General features: G+C 38.0%; 1 protein-coding gene across 3 annotated transcripts; it reads right to left on the bottom strand.

The window, feature by feature from the left end:
* Positions 1 to 390: 390 nt before the first annotated feature.
* On the bottom strand, positions 391 to 13,254 carry tab3 (TGF-beta activated kinase 1 (MAP3K7) binding protein 3). 3 transcript variants are annotated; one of them, XM_038272139.1, is made up of 7 exons: positions 13,067 to 13,254; positions 12,221 to 12,377; positions 9,209 to 10,424; positions 7,681 to 7,841; positions 5,941 to 6,034; positions 2,626 to 2,709; positions 391 to 1,242 (listed from the first exon to the last, which is right to left on the bottom strand). In XM_038272139.1, exons 2-7 carry the CDS (start codon positions 12,320 to 12,322, stop codon positions 1,103 to 1,105), a joined length of 1,797 nt encoding a protein of 598 aa, XP_038128067.1. In that variant the 5' UTR covers positions 12,323 to 12,377; positions 13,067 to 13,254; the 3' UTR covers positions 391 to 1,102. The 3 variants fall into 3 exon arrangements, with proteins under 3 accessions (XP_038128067.1, XP_038128068.1, XP_038128069.1); XM_038272140.1 differs by lacking the exon at positions 13,067 to 13,254 and adding an exon at positions 12,658 to 12,994; XM_038272141.1 differs by lacking the exon at positions 2,626 to 2,709.
* Positions 13,255 to 18,646: the final 5,392 nt, after the last annotated feature.

Genomic DNA, 18,646 nt, shown 5'->3' with positions numbered 1-18,646 from the left:
GCAAATTTAAAAAGATGCATCTTTTTGGGCATTCAAGGCTCTATTTGTGTAATTTTGCCACCGTGGGAAAAACATTTGGACACCACCGTAATGGATGATCATGCTCCTCAGCATGTGCTCAGAGTACTCCTCATGTGATGCCTGTTTATCTTCCCACTCTGAAGAAATGTAACAACAGACAATAAAACGAATCCTTAATGGTTGAAGTTGCATAGTTTTGATATCAAAGCTGGGATTAATAATAGCCAAAATCTCAATCCCGGTGGAGCTTAACTTCTCCTGCTTGGTCTTCACAAAGTGAAAGCATGTGCATGCCACTACTGTTTGCAACAATTTGTCTGATTAAACCTGTATTAAAAGAAAAATAAAAGTTTGATTGAGAGAATCAGGTGAAATTTTGCAGTCATGTGTTGTCAAGTCACATAGAATCAGCTCTTTTATTAAGTACAGCAAGTTGAGGCATTTGCACAGGAAATCAACATCTTTGAACACATAATACATGGTGGCATAATATGCATAAAAGTACAAGGAGTATACTTTATGCAAGTGTCTTTTAGTGTTCTTTCAGTGATATGAGCTCTCATAATGAGCCAGATACAGTGTACAATCTACAATTCGCATTTGTCACAACTTGCATACCACTTCGTTCATTGTTCTTCTGTCATTAAGAAAACACAGGTCTTGGATTAAAGTAGACGTGCCTTCTTTCTGTGTTCAGTAATCGGCACAGTGTAAACAGAGCAGTCACTCTTCTGCCTGGAATGTTCGCTAGGTAAACCATTGCCGCCTCTTCTTCATCCATAAACCATTTTGTTCCACTTCACCGCAGTTGCACCTTTTCAAGCCCCTCTTTGACATATGCCAGGAAACAACATCCAAAGAAAAGATCATAATGCACAGTAGTGGAGGGAAAAAGGAGAAGTAATCAGAGGATGGGGATAAGTAGTGGCTCTTCCTCAGCAGGTGGAGGGAGGGGGGGGGGGGGGTATATTGATTGACAGAAGGGCAGGCCTTAAGATAGATTCCTGGGGGACGTGGTTCGGGGTTTCCAAAGTTATGCAAAAACTGGGCCAAGGATGGGCGCTGCAGTGCCATGCTAAGTTCAGCTGTAGCGTGGCATCTCACATGCCTCACAGCGGTTGAGTGCAGGATGGTTGAGGAGGGTGCAGCTGTCACAGTTCCAGTGAGCTCCTTCAAAATCCTCGTCTCTTTGAGGTGGTGGCTTGGAGGCCGGCTCCCCTTCTAAAATACACAACAGAAAAACAAAGTTTGAACACAAAGCACAAAAACCCATTCCATGGTATTAAAGACATGCACTAAAAAAAAAAAAAAAAATATTGAAAGATGCTTTCAAGAAAATCCTGTTTAACTCCACAATACACAGAGGGGTTCTTGTCTAGCTTGCATCTCAGAAAAAAAAAGCTGAAGACTAGTAGTTGGAAATAACTACTATACTTTAAGTGTGCAGCTTTAGAGAAGGAGACAAGTGTTCCTCTAAGGCCAATATTGGGGCTGAATGTATTTTTTATTTTGTAAAAAAGAAATCTTAGGATAGGTCTAGATGCAGCTTTGGATATTCATTCCAAGAATTGAAGTTGGGATAGACACAAACGTTCAAATTTAATTCATGACAGTGAATGGTCTGCGGGACCAAAGCTTTAAATGTAAAAATCAAGCAAAAAATAACAAAGCTTTGGATCAACATATAGAAGATTTACATAAACAGCCTGGAAACAAAGTCTAAAAATGAAAGGTCTCAATAAAATATATTTTGTCTTTATCATGTATCCAGAATATATATTAACTGGTTAAATTTCACACTTTTCTAGACCCTAGAATAGAATTAGGGTTTTTAAATTTACAAGTATTATGACCTCCAGGACACATTTAAGTTTGAACCCTTATCTTTAAACAAGATATTGAAAAAACTTTAGCAGCAGAAGAGTTTAACTGTTTTTAAAACTTAAGTCTCCATGCATTGTTTCAATTCTTTATTGTTTTGAGTATCTATTCGGTGTATTCAGCTGATAGTGTTCAGCTTTGTTTCTCCAGTCTATACACAATATTGTTGTGGCTCATCTTGTCCTCAACTTCCTGGCTAAGGAAATACTGTATTTTGCGAGTCGGACACAAATCAGGTATGCCACTCTTGTTGCAGTATTGTGGTTTAAAGCAGAGCACACAGCTGTGACAAAACCAAGAGCTGCTAAACCCACAGCCAATCTAAAATAAACATGGCAGTGCAAGAGGACACACTAACGCTGCTGCTATCACGTCTGTTAAGAATTTCATCTTTGAAAGAGGAACAGCAAAAGGATAAAACTATGGTATGGTTTCCGATGGCATTTGATGCCAGTTCATATGTTACTGTGATTGGCCAATCTCAACTCTTAACTGCATTTTATTTAAATAATTAGACGTATTTTCTGCCCTACGACAGATTGGCGACCTGTCCAGGGTCTATCCCGCCTCTCGCATATCGACTACCAGAGATAGGCATCGGCCTCAACGTTACTCCGGCGTAATAACCGGGAGAAGATGGATGGATGGCTGACTTTCAAACCCTAACATAACTCCTCCATTGCTCACACATTTAAGTCCCAAATCCTACAAAAATTTCCTCACCTTTCTTTCCAGGATTGATTGGCCCCAACGGACCGGGTTGAATGTTGTCATAAAAGTTGCTAATTGCTTTAGGGTCAAACTTCCCTGTGGATAAAAGCAAAAATAAGGCAGAGTTTGCATTTTGTTTAATTTGGCGAGAGTCTTTTACACTGAGATAACGTCTAAATAAATATGTCTTGTTTAAGAACTTCAAGTGATTCTAGTTTTTCTGCATAGGATATTTCTGTTTATTTTGTACAAGTATTTTTTTCATTTTGTCCACACCAGGGGTCGGCAACCTGCGGCTCTGGAGCCGCATGCGGCTCTTTAGCCTCCCCCTTGTGGCTCCCTGGAGCTTTTTCAAAAATTTTATGAAAATCGATTTTTTTGTTTGTTTTTGTTTTAATATGGTGTGCAGGAGGTCAAACAAAAATTGATTAATGTTTTCCAATGCTGTAAACATTTGTATTATAAATAAATTTAAACAATAATTGGCGTCATAGCCATAGAGATCAGTGGTCATAACTTGGAACCACCGTGGAGCGGTGCCAGGCAAACAAAGCTGCAGGTGTGTCTCGGAATATGAATCTCAAAGGGAAAAAAGGAAAATAGTTGATAAGAAATTAGGATTCAAATAGACCGAATCATTTGCTTTCATTATCAATGCAGAAGGATTGCCTGCGTTTTTGTTTTGTAATGAGAGTTTGTCAAAAAATAAAAATAAAAATTTGGAAAGGTATTTCCAGGGAAGGCTAAATCAGCAGCCCACCACCAAGCTGGGAGTGAGAGAAAAAGTGCGATTGCAGGATAAATTAGAGGAGCGCAAAGATTGATTTAAGAAGTGGATTGCATTTCCAAAAGCCACTACTGCTGCTAGTTTTGTTGCAAGGATGGAAAACCATCCACAGATCAAACAGGTAGCGCTTTGATGCAGGTATCTGAACTTTCTTCAATTTTTTTCCCCAAAACCTAAAAATATTAATCAGACCAAGGAACGATGATGTCTCTGAGGTCAGTTCCTGCTTGGTTCCTCATGACTCAATAAACTCCTCCCAACAGAAACACGTCCACCATAGAAAGATTTCTTTATTGTGTTTCTATAATTTCATCATTGCAAGAAAACTTAAACCGCGCAGTGAAGGTGGTGAAGCGGCGCTCGGTGAAGCGGTGCGCGATGGGAGCGTTCACTGTTCCTCCGTCACCTCAGGCTACTATGTGACATTTGCTTCAGGATAAACATTTATTCATGAATGCTTATTATATATTTAAGCCCACATAGTCCTTTTCTATAGTGGGATAATACACTTAGAGCCCGTGTTGCTATATGAGGCTTATATAAGGCTTTTACATTTTTGCGGCTCCAGACAGATTCTTATTCTTTTTTTTGGGTCCAATATGGCTCTTTGAGCAGTGTGGGTTGCCGACCCCTGGTCCACATGCAATATGTGCATTTTAAGCAAAGAGTCTGCAAAATTTTGTTACAGTTTTATGATGACAATTAGAGGTTCTTGATTGGTTCTAAAGGTCCAATCAGCTAAAGCTGCTTACACTATATTTCCTTATAGTTATAGTTTAAACAATGTTTCTTTACTAAAACTAGCTAATGCTCTATGAAACGCCTTGTTAAAATATCCCCCCTTTAGGGACATATGACCCTTTTTCCCCCCAGTAAGACTGTATGCAGGTGTCCGATTGTATAATATAAACAGATTTTCTATTAAGTTTGACTGGGCCCTTCTAACACTGAATATGCTTAGAACTAAAAAATGTGCATCATAGTTTTGATTTTATGTAAAGAGTTATGCTCCTGTAACATTACGCATACTAACATTAAGTCTACTGCAGGGTCTTACTAGTTTTTATCCTGGACTTACTAGATTAAACAAGACTGGTAATCTGTGAATGGCCAACTATCCTGGACAGTTGTGATCACTTTATCTCAGAGGATAAAAGATGAAAAATATTGGATATCTCTGAGAAAAAAAAAAATCTGTCTTCATATACCTGCTTAAAACAAATATTTTCACATGGGTTGTAGTTTAAATTGAAAAGGTCTCTACTTATGCTAATTAGTTGGCTTCTGAAAAAAAGGAAAGTAAGTATTTGAACATCCTGCTATTTTGTAAGGTCGCCTACCAAGAAATCAAAAAGGGGTCTGAAACTGTCATGTATTGTGAGGTTTTGGCGAACAACCTCCTTCCCTCAGTTAGAGCATTGAAGATGGGTCAAGGCTGGGTTTTCCAACATGACAATGACCCGAAGCAATATAGAATATCAAGGTTCTGGCGTGGCCTGGTCAATCTCCAGACCCAAACTCAGTAGAGAATCTTTGGAGGGAGCTCAAACTCCATGTTTCTAAGCTATTGCCCAGAAACCTGACCATCTAGAGATGCATGTGGAGGATTGGGCCAAAGTCCCTCCTGCTGTGTGTGCAAACCTAATGAAAAACTACAGGAAACGTTAAACCTGTTTAATTGCAAACAAAGGCTACTGTACTAAATATTAACATTGATTTTCACAGGTGTTCAAATACTTATTTGCGGCTGTATCATACATATAAGTAGTTACAAAATGTATATAGTGTGATTTCTGGATTTTTTTTATTATGTCTCTCACAGTGGGCATGCATTTATACTAACAATTTTAGACCCCTCCATGATTTCTAAGTAGGAGAACTTGCAAAATAGCAGGGTGTTAAAATACTTATTTTCCTCACTGTAATACATTTGATTGAATTTCTATGTTTCATAGTAAAGATGGGTGAAAATGACCATTTTACGTAACCCTCGTAAACCTTTGGTTTTGACAATCACAAAAAAATCTAAATGGGTACGAATAAATACTTTTGTAAGGTGATAGTTAAAATAACAACTATGATATTGTTTTATTTTTTTGTTTCAGGATAAACCATGAACCTACAATAGATCTGAACCAAATTCAAAGTCAAGATCCTAAAAACAGATAGAAACAATAGAAAATAGAATATTTAGCATAACAGCAGCATAATAAAGCTCATTAAAATTAATTTCCTACTCAAATGTAACAGCTGTTGCTTTAATCAGTCATATAAATCACCAAAGGTTTTGTATAAACCAGATCTAAGCATCGACAGGTTGAGAGTCAATTATGAATCTGTTTGGTTCTGGCAACAAACTAAGCAGCAATTCAAGCTGGTTAGTCTATAGATAGACAGATCTTTCCGTTATTTATTGTTTAATCCTATTTGCTTTGATGCTTCTTAAACAAAAGAGAAAATATTTAGTTTGAATACATCTTGAAACACACTCAAAGGTTATTTATATAGAAATTCAGATTGTCGCCAGCCTGTGTTTATACCTCTGGACTGCAGCAGGTCTGTTTCCTTCAGTGTGCAGTCAATATCAATCTGCAGCTGTCTGTTATGAGTCCGTAGTCGGGTAATCTCCTCAGGCTGCAATCAATGAAAACATCCCAGTCAGTGAGCACACAGTTTTATATTCCAAATTCAGGCTTCTAAATGTTTTGTTTTTTTCTTTTAAATCATTAAAATATTTTCAGTGTTTCTTGCAAAATGTGTAAATTTTTGATGTAACCACACTTGGTTTATTTTTTGTCACACTTAAATGTTCCAAAACAACAAGGTAATTTATTCTTAGCAAAATCTTTTTCTTATTAAGGAAAAAAAGCCCAAATATGCATTATTCCCATGTAAAGGGTTATCACTTCCATCCTGAACCCAATAAGATTCTAGATTTAAGGATTTAGCATAAATTAACTCAAAAATCTCTTTCAAGCCACAGAGACTCAATCACATATAATCCTGGGCTTTGACTAGGCCAGTCCTGGGGCCCTCATATATAAAATAGTGCACAGCTTTCATGTGAAAATTTGGCAGTAGCAAAAAATGTATAAAAACCTCTGAGTTAAAACATGACCGAATGTTGTTTGTGCAAAGGTGTGAGTCCCAGGACCTGAACCATTCAGAGCTGAACTAATGGATGTGTTCAGATTACTGCTCTGAAGAACAAACCAGATCCCTTGACTTTAATGTCACAAACTGATGGCCATACTTTCTCTGTTACAATCATTATAGATTCTGAAGAAGCAAAGCAGCTCCAGACATTCATACCACCACCTCCATGTTTGACTCACTATAATGTTTTAGACCAGGTATGAAACGATGGACACCTTTCGACTAGCCAAATGATGGGCCAGTGGCAAAGAGTTAGACAATCAATTAGTTCAATAACTGCTGTACAACATTTCCAGTTTTAAGTCTTGTTTTTTAGAGCAAATAATTTTAAAACATAATATTTGAGGAGTTATATAAACAGGTCGAATTACTTCTCATGAGATTGTACAGGATTCTGTTATGTTTAATCTTGGCAGTTTTTCTGATGTTTTATTTTGTTTCTATAAATGTCAAATTTTCATTGTAAGAACAGAAATTAAAAGTTTTGGTCACATCATTCAGCCTCACTGTGGCTTTTACTTTTGAACTCTATAGATTGGGCTATTCTGCCTCCACTAGAGTCAAGTAAGGACTTCAGGGCTTTAGTCACACATTTCAATGTTAAAAACATTGATCGGACATCTTTTGATGTCCGATCTGATATTTTCCCCACTGACTGAGTATAGAGAGACTCCGCCTAGGCAGGGTGGGTAGATCTGAGCAGATTTCTTTCACTTCTGTTTCTGTGCTATACACAAAACAAAACAATTTACCACATTTGACTTGGACAGAATATGGAAATGTTATAAAGAAAAAAAAAATTTAACCGCTGGAATGTTCTTTAAAGCTAGGCCTTAATGAGTCTGTGCAGCATCTCAAACCAGAACAGATAGAGAATGTTCATAGGCCTATATTAAAAACATAATAAGATCTACATTTAAAGAAAAGAAGAACACAGCTATAAACACTGTAGGGTGGTTTATATGCTGGCTGAGGCAGAGAGAGGTGATTCTCAGAGAGATCTGTGGAGTTTACCGAAGTTTTTCTTTTTTTTTTTCATAAAGAGGTGAGAGAGCTATCATGAAAACTGGAAAACCAGTCAAAATGTAAAAGGACAACTATTTTTAATACATTGTCATGCTTACTCTGGGTACAAGATTTGAGGAGTTCACTCGTCGAAAACGCCTCTGGAGGGCTTCGTATTCCATGTTATTGACGTCCGCCTTAAGCTGCTCTAGCTTCTGCTTCTCCATGTGGAGCTGCTTTACCAAACGCTCCATCCTTGCCCGCTGGTGAAGCAGAAGAGCTGTGGGAAAGGACATCCACCATAAACATGTTTTAAACACAGGAGCAAAGAATGCTGTTCAATTTATGAGCATTTGTTGCTTCAGTAAGAGTAACCAGGGGCTGCACTGAAATGCAAAAGGAAAATAGGCAGAGCAAATAAACCTATTTTCAGCGTAGTGGTGAGAAATTTCAGTGAAATAAGCTTCAGAGAACCCTGATGTTAGCTTTTTAACTTTGTTTTTTTTTTATTCACATGGCTAAAACTTAACTCCTAGCATGAGAGATAACTTATCTGTATTTAAAGAGTGAAATAAATGCAAGTGTTGTTAGTTTTGTTGCACATAATACAAATAAAAAAATAAATAAAAAAAAGATTTTGAGTGTTTAGCTGGAAAATATTCTCTGGATCCAGCTTCTAGTTAATTGGCAGCTAAAACACTGAAGAAACCTACCTACATGTGTAAATATTCAGACATAAATATTTCCATAATCTTGTGTGTACCACTGGTTTATTCTCAGAAATGTTATACATTGAAAACAGTGATTTATTCATGTTGACTGTGGGACTTTTTAGGTAGGAATTCTGACTCCAGGGGAAGGTTTCTGGTGCCTTTCTAAGTAATTCCAAGTAATTGTTGATTACTTCCCGCTACAATCTCAAACCTCATCGCCGTGCAGGGGACCAAAACATTTCGCCTGGTCTTGCAGGCCAACAACGACCTCAACGACTCCCCATTACTAACGGGTGGACCTGTTCTTTTGGTTCAATTGGCATGTTTTCTAAGACATAACAAGGCTTTTGTTTGGGCCACTCTATAAGCCTGGAACTAAAGCGCTACTCCAGACATTTCAAATTGAAAAAGATTCCTGGATGGGAAGCGAAACGCATTCAAATTTGGAAAACAAAGGCCAGTGGTTTTTTTTTCTAATTTTTTTTTTTTACTTTGTTGGATTTTCCAAGTGATCGTGAAAGCTTCAAATTTTAAAAAACTCACTTGTGCAAAAAAAAAAAAAAAAAAAAAACACAGCTTTGTAACAATTAGGCTTTAACAATTGTGAGCTTCTAACTGAAAAGGATTTGTCTATTTATTCTACTGATTTACAAGATATCAATCCTGTTAAGAAAAACATAAAACAGTTAAAGAAAAACAGAATTATAAAATCTAAATATATCCATTTTGTCATATTTGTAAAGAGTAGTCAAATTCAGAAAAGGAAAAGGTTGGACTTTTTTTAATATAACTAGCTAACAAGTCATCAAGAAAGTCTAAAAAAAACCTGACCAACTGAGTTTTCCAGTTTAACATCTCAAAATCCAAACAAAGTGAACTTAAAACACAAATGCAGAAAACCTAAAGCAGAACAAAAGCATGAAATATTTCTTACCTTGTGTGTAGGCATAGTCATCTGAGGCTGAGCTTGAACGCCGAGGAAATTGCTGAAACTGACTGACAATCTTCCCTGGCAGGGCAGAGATGGGCAGGATGGGTGCTGGGGTAGAGCTGTGCTCATCTTGATCTACAATGTTGAGAAGAGGCTCAGCTTCAGCGACAGGTGGTGAACTTGGTGGTCTTTGTACATGGCCTCCAGGGGACACCTTAATTTTGAAGCTATACATAGACTGGCCCGGCTGGGGAGAGGAGGCCTGCTGAGGCCTTGTGTTGCCCTGGTGCGGCAGATACATTCCCGGGTGGAATGGTGCTGGTCCAGAAGGTCCGGTGATGGAGATTGCCCGTGAAGGCGAGCTGGGCGAGGGGCTTGAGGGCATGTAAAGGGGGGCCTGGGGAATTGGGGTGTGCACAGGTGAGTTGCTGCGAGGTCGTGGGCCTTCAAAGGTGATTTCTATCTGCTTTGTTAAAGGGTTTTTGGACTGGAAGGGCCTGTATTGCTGCGGGGTTTGCTGCTGGTGATGGTAGGGCATATTTGTGTGGGTTGGAGGACTTATAGGGAGGAAGACACATGGCAGAGGTCCAGTTTGTGGCTGGACCTGGTGTTGAGGCGAGCTGTAAGGAGAGCCATATGTGGGAGTACTGTAAGGGGACTGCTGATGCTGGTAGACGGTTGTGGAGGGCCAAGGAACTGGCTGTGGGCTCTGAGAGGGTGAGGGACGCATGTACAGTTTGGTATTGTTGCTGTTATCATAGGGCCCAGGCGGAATCTGCAGAGCCTGTTGGAGAGTAGGTATGGTTTGTGAAAGAGTGACCGTTATAGGGCTCATAGAATGTCGTGGAACTGGGGTGTATGTGGGGGACATGCCCATTGCAGGTGGAGGCGTGGGGGTGCTGGAGGAGCGGCTCTGGTTGTTCATAAAAAACGGATTATAACCAGGGGCCACAGCGGCAGGGGCCGACTGTGGTTCGTGGTAGTTAGGCCGTTGAGGGTCGATGTGACTGTCACTGGTGCTGTGCACCAAAGAGCGCCCCACTCCTGCTCCTCCTCCATTTGTTTTACCTGTTTCTGAACCTGCATAGCCAGGGCTGATGTGTAGCATACGGTTTCGACTTATTCGCATCTCCTCTGGACTATGATGGAAGTCTCCATAGAGATATCTGTTACTCTCTTGAGTCAGCAGGTGGCAGCAAATATCCACATTATTGTTGTTCTGAAAGAGATTGTTTGCAGCGTTAGCATATTTTTACTGCTTTTAAATAATCAAGTTCAAAAGTCAACTCTGCAACCTTAATACCTGGGTGAAGGAAAGGGGTAATAAGATGATAACAAGTGTTTATGAAACCGAATTATTTACAGAAAATATTAAGCCAAACCTTATTTCAATTTAATATTTTATTTTGGTCAAATATTCTATTTATAAATCTACTAAGAACAAAAACGGATTAAGAACATACAATCAGAAAGAAAGAAATACGTTTTCATGCACATATGATAAATACTGTTGTAAGCCTTAGAGTAATGAGTATTTATGGTCAAACATGGAGGAGCAAATGGGCAACAAATAAAAACTGTAAAACCCATGGTCAACTATCATATTTATGTGTAGGATATTTCTTACAATTTTAATTAAATATTTTCTAAAGTACAGAACAATTAATAATGACTTCTTACTCTCTCTGGGACTGAAGGGCCAGTGCATATTCTAAAAAAGTTTACCTTTAAATGGACACTGGAGCAATGTAAGTTTCTTTGGCACTAATTTATATTCCAAACATTTGATCAATATCTTTATGGAAAACATGAAAACGTATATTTGAAACCATAAAAAATGATCACAGTAACATTGCACAACTCTAGAATGTAGCTGCATCAAAAATAACAATGACACAGATTTTCATATTTTAACCATTTGATCATTACGGGGCTGTCCCAACTGTGAAATGTATTATCTTAAAAAAATAAGTCATGCAATCCTAAGAAATAACCAGTTTGTCTATTTTTGGGTTTTATGCCACTGATTTATTATAAAGGCATTGGGACATATTTACAAATAAAAAGGTACACCCTATTATAGTCATATCAAAACCTGATTATATCTATGCAGAAGGACTTTCTAGAGTTAATCTATTGTAGAAATATCAAACAAAAAAAAGACATAATTTGGGCTGTTAGGATAATTATCATTGAAGATGTGTGAGTTTATTACACCCTGGTATGGGCTGCCTGTTGCGCTTCAGAACTGATGTTTTAATCTAATTAGGACAGTTCCTCTGTCTGGATATACAGTAATAATCTTCATTCTGTACGTGGCAAAGATTTGGAAATGGAATTAGAGCGGTGTCCCTCAGCTAAGAACGAAGTGTAATATTTTGATAAGGCTGGAGTCATGGATGTCTAATCATCTGCTAACATGTATGATGTAAAATAAGATGGATGTGGCAGACTGGAGATATATAAAATACCTTTTTAACTGTTAATCGGGGCCACTTCCTGGGAGGTGAGCAGCTGCCATTCTGTACATTCTAAGCAATTTCTTTGATCCGAGTAAGATTACAATTTCTATCAGAATCTGTTGTCATGTCTCCTGGTTATTTATTACATATAAGTGATGGAGTGTTTTTTAAAGGGTTTGTCCCGAGTGATCTCTTTTCCGGGAAAGGAACCGGAGAGATAGAGCATCAAGGTGCATACAAATAGCCTATTTTTAACAGTTAAATAATTGTTCTATTGAAAATAGATTTAGTGCAGAAAACCAACAATACAGTAATCTAGAGCAGTTCCCAACTCTGCATGTTTTAGGCTGTCTGTTCTGGCACACCTGACTCTAGAATAATTGCATGGCTTCCTCTGCAGCTTACAAAAGCCTGTTAGTCACTTATTTGTGTCAATACAGTACATGGAACCAAGGAGAGGCCTAAACATGCAGGATGGGACTACTAGAGGAACAGGGTTGGTAACTGCTTTGTTTTTGAATCAACCTGAAATCCATCAGCAATGTGCATTTACCTGCAAAAGGAACTGAGATACTACTCCCTCTGGGATCTCTGGGAATCGCTGCTTGAGGTCTTGCAGAATGTGGTAGTCCACTTGAGAGCCTCCCTGCGCCATCCTGAACCCACACAGCGTGTCAAAGGGCCCAAAGATGCAAAAGTCGGCTCATCACCTGATGAAGCACAGGATAAACGACACACAGGGATTTATCAAGCTCAGATTCAAGGAGAACGGCTTGCAATGACCTGTTAGGGCTGTCGGCCATCTAAATTCTTCAAACAAACCCTGTGTGTCAGCAACCGCGTGATTTCACATATCATAAACTGTAATTAAGAGATATAGCAGGCTATGGCTGTCAGAATCAAGAATGCACATTTATATTTAACGTGGACAATTCAAGCTTCTCATCAACACAACGACACCCTAAACAAGGATTTTGAATTTTCACTTACTTAATAGGAGCTTATCTGCTAGGCGTCCGTCATTTTGTTGATTGTTTAGCCACACTTTTGCACCAAGCAACGACGACATACACCCGTCAGCTAGCATGCTACTTATCAACACCAGTTAGCCTCCGGAACATTACCCAAACAAACAGCCGCACCTGTGTCCTGCGAGGCTCCTCTGGGACATATAGTTACTATTCCTGGGGGGTTTTCTGATGTCACCTGGTACGATTTCAGGATTCCAATCCTCTAAACCGGATGACTCTTAAAATAAGATTAACTCAGTTCCTAAACTGCCAAGTGGCTAACTTTGCTAATGCTAACCTCAGGCTACTCAGCTGTCAAAGTCCCCGGCTGTTAATGGACCAGCCAGCTAACTACGCTAAAAAGCATCCGACGACTTAATTAAACTTACCACGGGTTAAAGGTCTCTGTTGCATTTAAAACCATAGCTTGCTCCAGGGGGGTGCTGCCATATTTTGGAAACAACGGATAGAGGATTTTCAGTTTGTTTGGTTCTGGGAAATAACTTGTAGTTTCACATTCCAGCGCCAGGCCCCTATAACTGAACTGCATAGCAGTCAGTTTATCGCGATAATGTCAGGATTTCCCGGTGTATCGCCGCAAAAAGCGCCCCTGCCGTTAGAAGCAGCTTTTGATGCAGAGGCACGAGACTTATTTTTTTTATTTTTTTATTAACGTTTAACGATGCTAAGGCGCGTGTGTTTATATAATTTATACAAATTAAATTAATATAAAATGTTCTTAAAAAAAAAACATAACTTAGTTTACATTAGCTGTTTAAGTGAGATTTTCGACATAAAAGCAAACCAGGAAGTTGGTATAATTAATAAGTTGCTAATATGTTAACAATGGAAAAAGTAGAAAACCCAATATATGTAAATATACATTTGTAAAACTGCTGTAGAAAGAATTCAGTTTATTTTATTTATTGTACTTTTTGGTGGTATTATGTATTATCTTTATTTTGTTAGTATAATTTAAAGTTGTACATATTTTCTTGATTTAATTGTTGTCTAGCCAACAATGTATGAATGTAGAAGAATTAGGCTGTCAATTTTAGAGTAATGGAAGCCCACTTCCGTCATGTAAGACAAAATAAAAGCCTAACCGGAAGTCGTAATTACAAGTTTTTAAGTTGTAATTAAACTATGAATTTTAAAGGCATAATTAGGGGAATAAACTTAATAATTATGGGTTTTAAAGCCCTAAATTTTTTGTTTTGAAGTAATAATATTGAGTAATAATTTTGAGTTTTAAAGCCCTAATTTTGAGTTATAAAATTATAACTACGAATTTCTTCCTAAAGCTTTTGGGATAGGTTACTGCTGTCTGTCAAGGATAGCCTCTGATTTGGTGGAGAAGTCCTTTAGAGATGGCTTTATAACAGACGAAATACAAAATTTGCTTTAAAATTCACATGGATTTAAAGTAAGTAAATTAAACGCATAATTGAACGAATTGTATGCAAAAAGCATTTCTCTTTATGTAAAAGCAAAACAGATGTGGGGGAATTGGCAGCATTTATTTACATCTGGTGAGTACCATGGTTATAGATGGATGCATGAAAAATCTTGGGGACATGGTGTTGTGACAGACAGAGAGACTGTTTGAATATTTCTCTGATTACTTCCTTGACGGTGAAGGTGTTGATCACCGACAACCTCACCTGGACTGTAAACACCACTTCATTGGCCAAAAGGGCACAAAAGTGCTTTTACTTCCTGCAGAGGATGAGGAGAGGCCACCTGCCTCCACCCATCTTCACAACCTTCTACAGAAGCACCATAGAAAGCGTTCTGACCAGCTTTCTGACTGTATGGTGTAGAGGCTGCAGTGCCACAGATTGGAAGAATGTGAGATGAGTAGTGAGAACAGCAGAGAAGATTATCTGGGCTCCTCATCCCTAGACAAACGACATTTCATCCCAGCACTGCTTGCCCCGTGCCCATAACATTAATAATGACCCCTCACACCCCCATGGACTGTTCTCCATGCTGCCCTCTGGGAAGAGGTTTCACAGCATTCATTGCAGGTTCAACAGATTTTGCAACAACTTCTTCCCCACCACCATCAGACAGCTGAATGTTGAAAAAACTCTAAATGATGTCACAGACTCTGCATCAACCTGACCATATCAATGTGTTTTTTTGCACCATGACCCCCCCCCATAAGGTTTACATTTAATCACTGCTATACTTTAAGAAATGGAAATGTCATGAGAGCTATACAAAAAACAAAAATGTGTTCTGTGTACACTCTGTGAATACAAAATGACAATAAAAATAGTCTAAGTCTAAGGTCAAGAAATATGCTTCAGAGGCCCAAACCATATCTGGCAAATTGATGGCTATGACAAGATGAAGCCATTAATATTTGCAATCAGTGGATACATTGATGGTGTCTCCTGGAAGATGCTATGACTAGAAGCTTATAAAACAAAAAATGAACAAAAAGATAATTGATGGCTATTTTGTGGATGCTGTGATTGCTGCTGGGGGTTGCCCTGCAAGGTCATGCTTGGCCTAGGAACAGAAAATGACAATATTGCAGGACTTGAAGAAATGATTTATGCATTTGTCTGAGAACCAAGCTCAAAGGGACACTGTGTCATTTGGTCCAAGCACGGGAAACCATTGCATTGAACAATGGTGGCTCGTTTTGAGAAGTGAATGTGTTCAGAGTTGGATGGGACAACTTTTTGGGTATTTCCCTCATTCAGTTTTTCTTTATGAGAACAATTCAGGTATGTCTTCAATACCAGCCAGTGCTTGTGTCATGGTAGGACAGTAGATCTAAAAATGTTTTAAACACTAACCTTGTTTACAATGTATTGCTGCCATCTTCTGGTTACACATTTAAGTGTCATTAATGTAAAAAAAAAAAGAAGAAAAAAAGCTGTTTAATTAATTATTTGTTTGTATTGGAGGAACTAAATGATGCTTTACAGACTTGGAACAACCACCCAGTCTCACAATTCATAAATTCAAATTCACAAATTCAAGATCGCCTCATAGGCGTCCCTCAATTATGTATGCAGTTCCACACATGTGTGGAAAGAAACTACATAAACACCGTGTCTATAGACAAAGTCTCACTATGCCTTGAGGAGTCTACATTCAAAGACTTCCCATGTTAGAAGACATGTTCAATATCTGTGTAGACCTGATGTCTGAGTACAATTTATCCTTTTCAAATGATTTCTACAAAACAGTTGAGATATATATTACCGGTAGTTTAAGAGAGCTGATCAATGATGAACGACAGAAGTGATACCCTTTAAGGCCAGCAGGCCCAACAGGACCTTTCATATACATAATTTACTTTATGTATTACCTTTCACATTTGATCAGATGTGTCCAATTTGAAGTAGGAAGGGAATGTGTAGGGGATTGATTGTTAGACTATAGTCGAAAGGAGAATGGATGTCTGGAAAAAGACCAAAGGAGAATGAAATTAAAGAGTATAGCTAATAAGAAAATACAGAATTAAGAATGCAGATAGGTTTGTGCAGATTTAATACAATATGTCTGTAAATGTTTATGAAAGTGATGGCTTCTTCAAAACTGCAGTGGTTTAAAGAAACAAATTAAAACACATTAAATATGTCTCTTTCAGTCTTTATGACTTGAAACTGACAAATAATTGTCATGTTTAATTTATCCCACATAAAATTAAATTAAAAACTCAAATAACATAAAATTTAAGTGTAACCTGTAGCAGTGTTGTAAAGTTTTTTTTTTTGCTTCAACAGTCGCTGAAAAATACAGTTGTCAACTTGAATACAACTTACATCACAACAGTTAGTACTGCAAGTCTTATACAGCTCGCTCCGAGTGTGACCCATCTTCAACAGATCGCTTTCAATGACACCAAGAGCAGCTTGCTCAAGAACCACATGGGCAAGTTTAATGGGCAAGTGCTTTTCCTTTTCCCAGCCAAAAGCAGCCATGAGGAAAATTTATCATTAATGTGAATAATTTGAAAACTGTCAGATATATAAGATTTAAACCAGTCTAGTGCTGTTCCTTTAATTCCTACAAAATATACAACTCTTTCTAAAAGAATATTATGATCAGCTGTATCAAAATGCAGCACTGAGATCTAACAGGACAAGTACAACTCTGAAATGCAGCCAAAGGAGCTCAATTGTTCTTTCACTTTTCTAGCATTTGAGTTGGGGGGCTCTTTGTTTGCCACACTGACTTTTTTGGTTTTGAGTTTGTTAATATTCTTTTTACTCTTTCAAAAATTGTGGACATCCAACTGCTGGGTTGTGGTTATTTGGATCTAAAATACCCAAAAACTGCCACTCGGTCCATAGGATGATAAATACTCCTTCAGTTCCTAATCTTTCATAAGCTTTATCACACTTTGATCAATCTAAAGTAAAAAGCAAACAAAACAAAACAAAAAAAAAAAACACCAGAAGTGCATATATATTGCATATATGTTCTTTTTTCTCTAAAGGTTGACCTTTGACTCAGTTGCTATTGCAAATTCTATCAGTTTCACATTTCCTACACCATCTTTCAAAAACAAGACTGAGCAAGAGTTTTTCTTTGTCTTTGTGCCTGACATGATTGAATCTGTCACATTGATATGAACTCAATCACTGTCACAATATAAACATGTAAAATAGGTTAGTCTATTGACTACAAGCAATGTTGGAATCAAAGGTACAGATTAATAAATGTTTGCTTTTAATCAATTTATCTTGTCAGAATTTGTATGCATTTTAAATACCAGCCGGAGATTCTCCACTGGATTATGTTTTGGAGCACCTGGAGGAAAAACCACCTCAGCATGCAACAAAATTATCCCGTAGACCGGGGGCCTCAACACCCCCTCGTATTCCTCCTCACAGACAGAACTCAGTCTGTCTGTGAGGAGCAACTCTGCAAACACATTAATTTGATGAGAAACATGTCTTTCTTCCCCAAGTAGTATGGGCTGAGGTTTGCTAAGGAAAATACTTGCCTTACGCTTATTTTAATGCCTAGGTTATGGGAGTGGGCACCATCTGGTGGTATGAAAAAGTGTAAGCCCTTTGAAAACCCTGCTGTTGACTTATAATTTATTCTTATACTAAGATGAGTGTTAGATAAATTATTATGATAAGTTCAGAGCTTTTTGGGGAGTCTGTAATGCATTGAAGTTTCAACTTTCTTTAATCCCCCAAAATGTATATTTTTTAGTTGTCCCAACTTTTTTTTTTAACTCAATCAATTTGATGAAACTGTTAAACTGTTCAAGTTACCAGAACACAATAAAAACAGAACTCATATACAAGTTTCAAATGTTTAGATTTAAAGACTTAGACTTAAATAGAATTAAACAGATTTTATTTTGTCATTTTGTAAACACAAGTATAAACAAAAATAAATTTTGTTAAGAACAGCTCTCTAGACCATTTCATTTTGTAAAGTACAGCATTGATAAGGTAAGCAGCAGTGATAAAAACACTGTGACGAACATTGTTTTTTTTATGCTGCCTGTATAGGTATGGAGAGGCGTCCTCCCAAAAGCACATGTTAGCGGTCTGACCCCACTGAGCTACTCTACCGAATCCTAAGGAGGGGTGAGGGCAGGATCACTATGAAAATATATTAAGAGCTAAGGCCATGGCCCTGTCTGACTGAGGTTAGCTGTCTTACCCTTGTTGATTAGCTGCCACAGCTGCACTTCTATTTAAAGCAGTGTCATTTTTGTCCCTGATGCAGGAATCAGCACAGCAGAGATCAGAGCTTTCAGGGCACAGAGAGTTTACAGAACAGACACTAAACTCATGATTCCTTGATCTGCTGGAAATTTAGAATATCACTTTTCACAAACCTTGTGAAGATGGCCTTTTGTTTCACAGAAACGTGTAGACCTACACATGACGGCATGTAAAATAATGGCAAAGACAAACGAAACATTTGTAGCGGCTTCGAGGATATCTGATGAGGTTGAATGTCATCAGTTAGCTGCT

Source organism: Cyprinodon tularosa, unplaced genomic scaffold, assembly GCF_016077235.1.
Source record: "Cyprinodon tularosa strain WSP-4 unplaced genomic scaffold, ASM1607723v1 ctg82, whole genome shotgun sequence".
Taxonomy (NCBI): Eukaryota; Metazoa; Chordata; class Actinopteri; order Cyprinodontiformes; family Cyprinodontidae; genus Cyprinodon; species Cyprinodon tularosa.
Note: the sequence above shows the minus strand (reverse complement) of the source record. Positions and strands in the feature narration are given on the sequence as shown.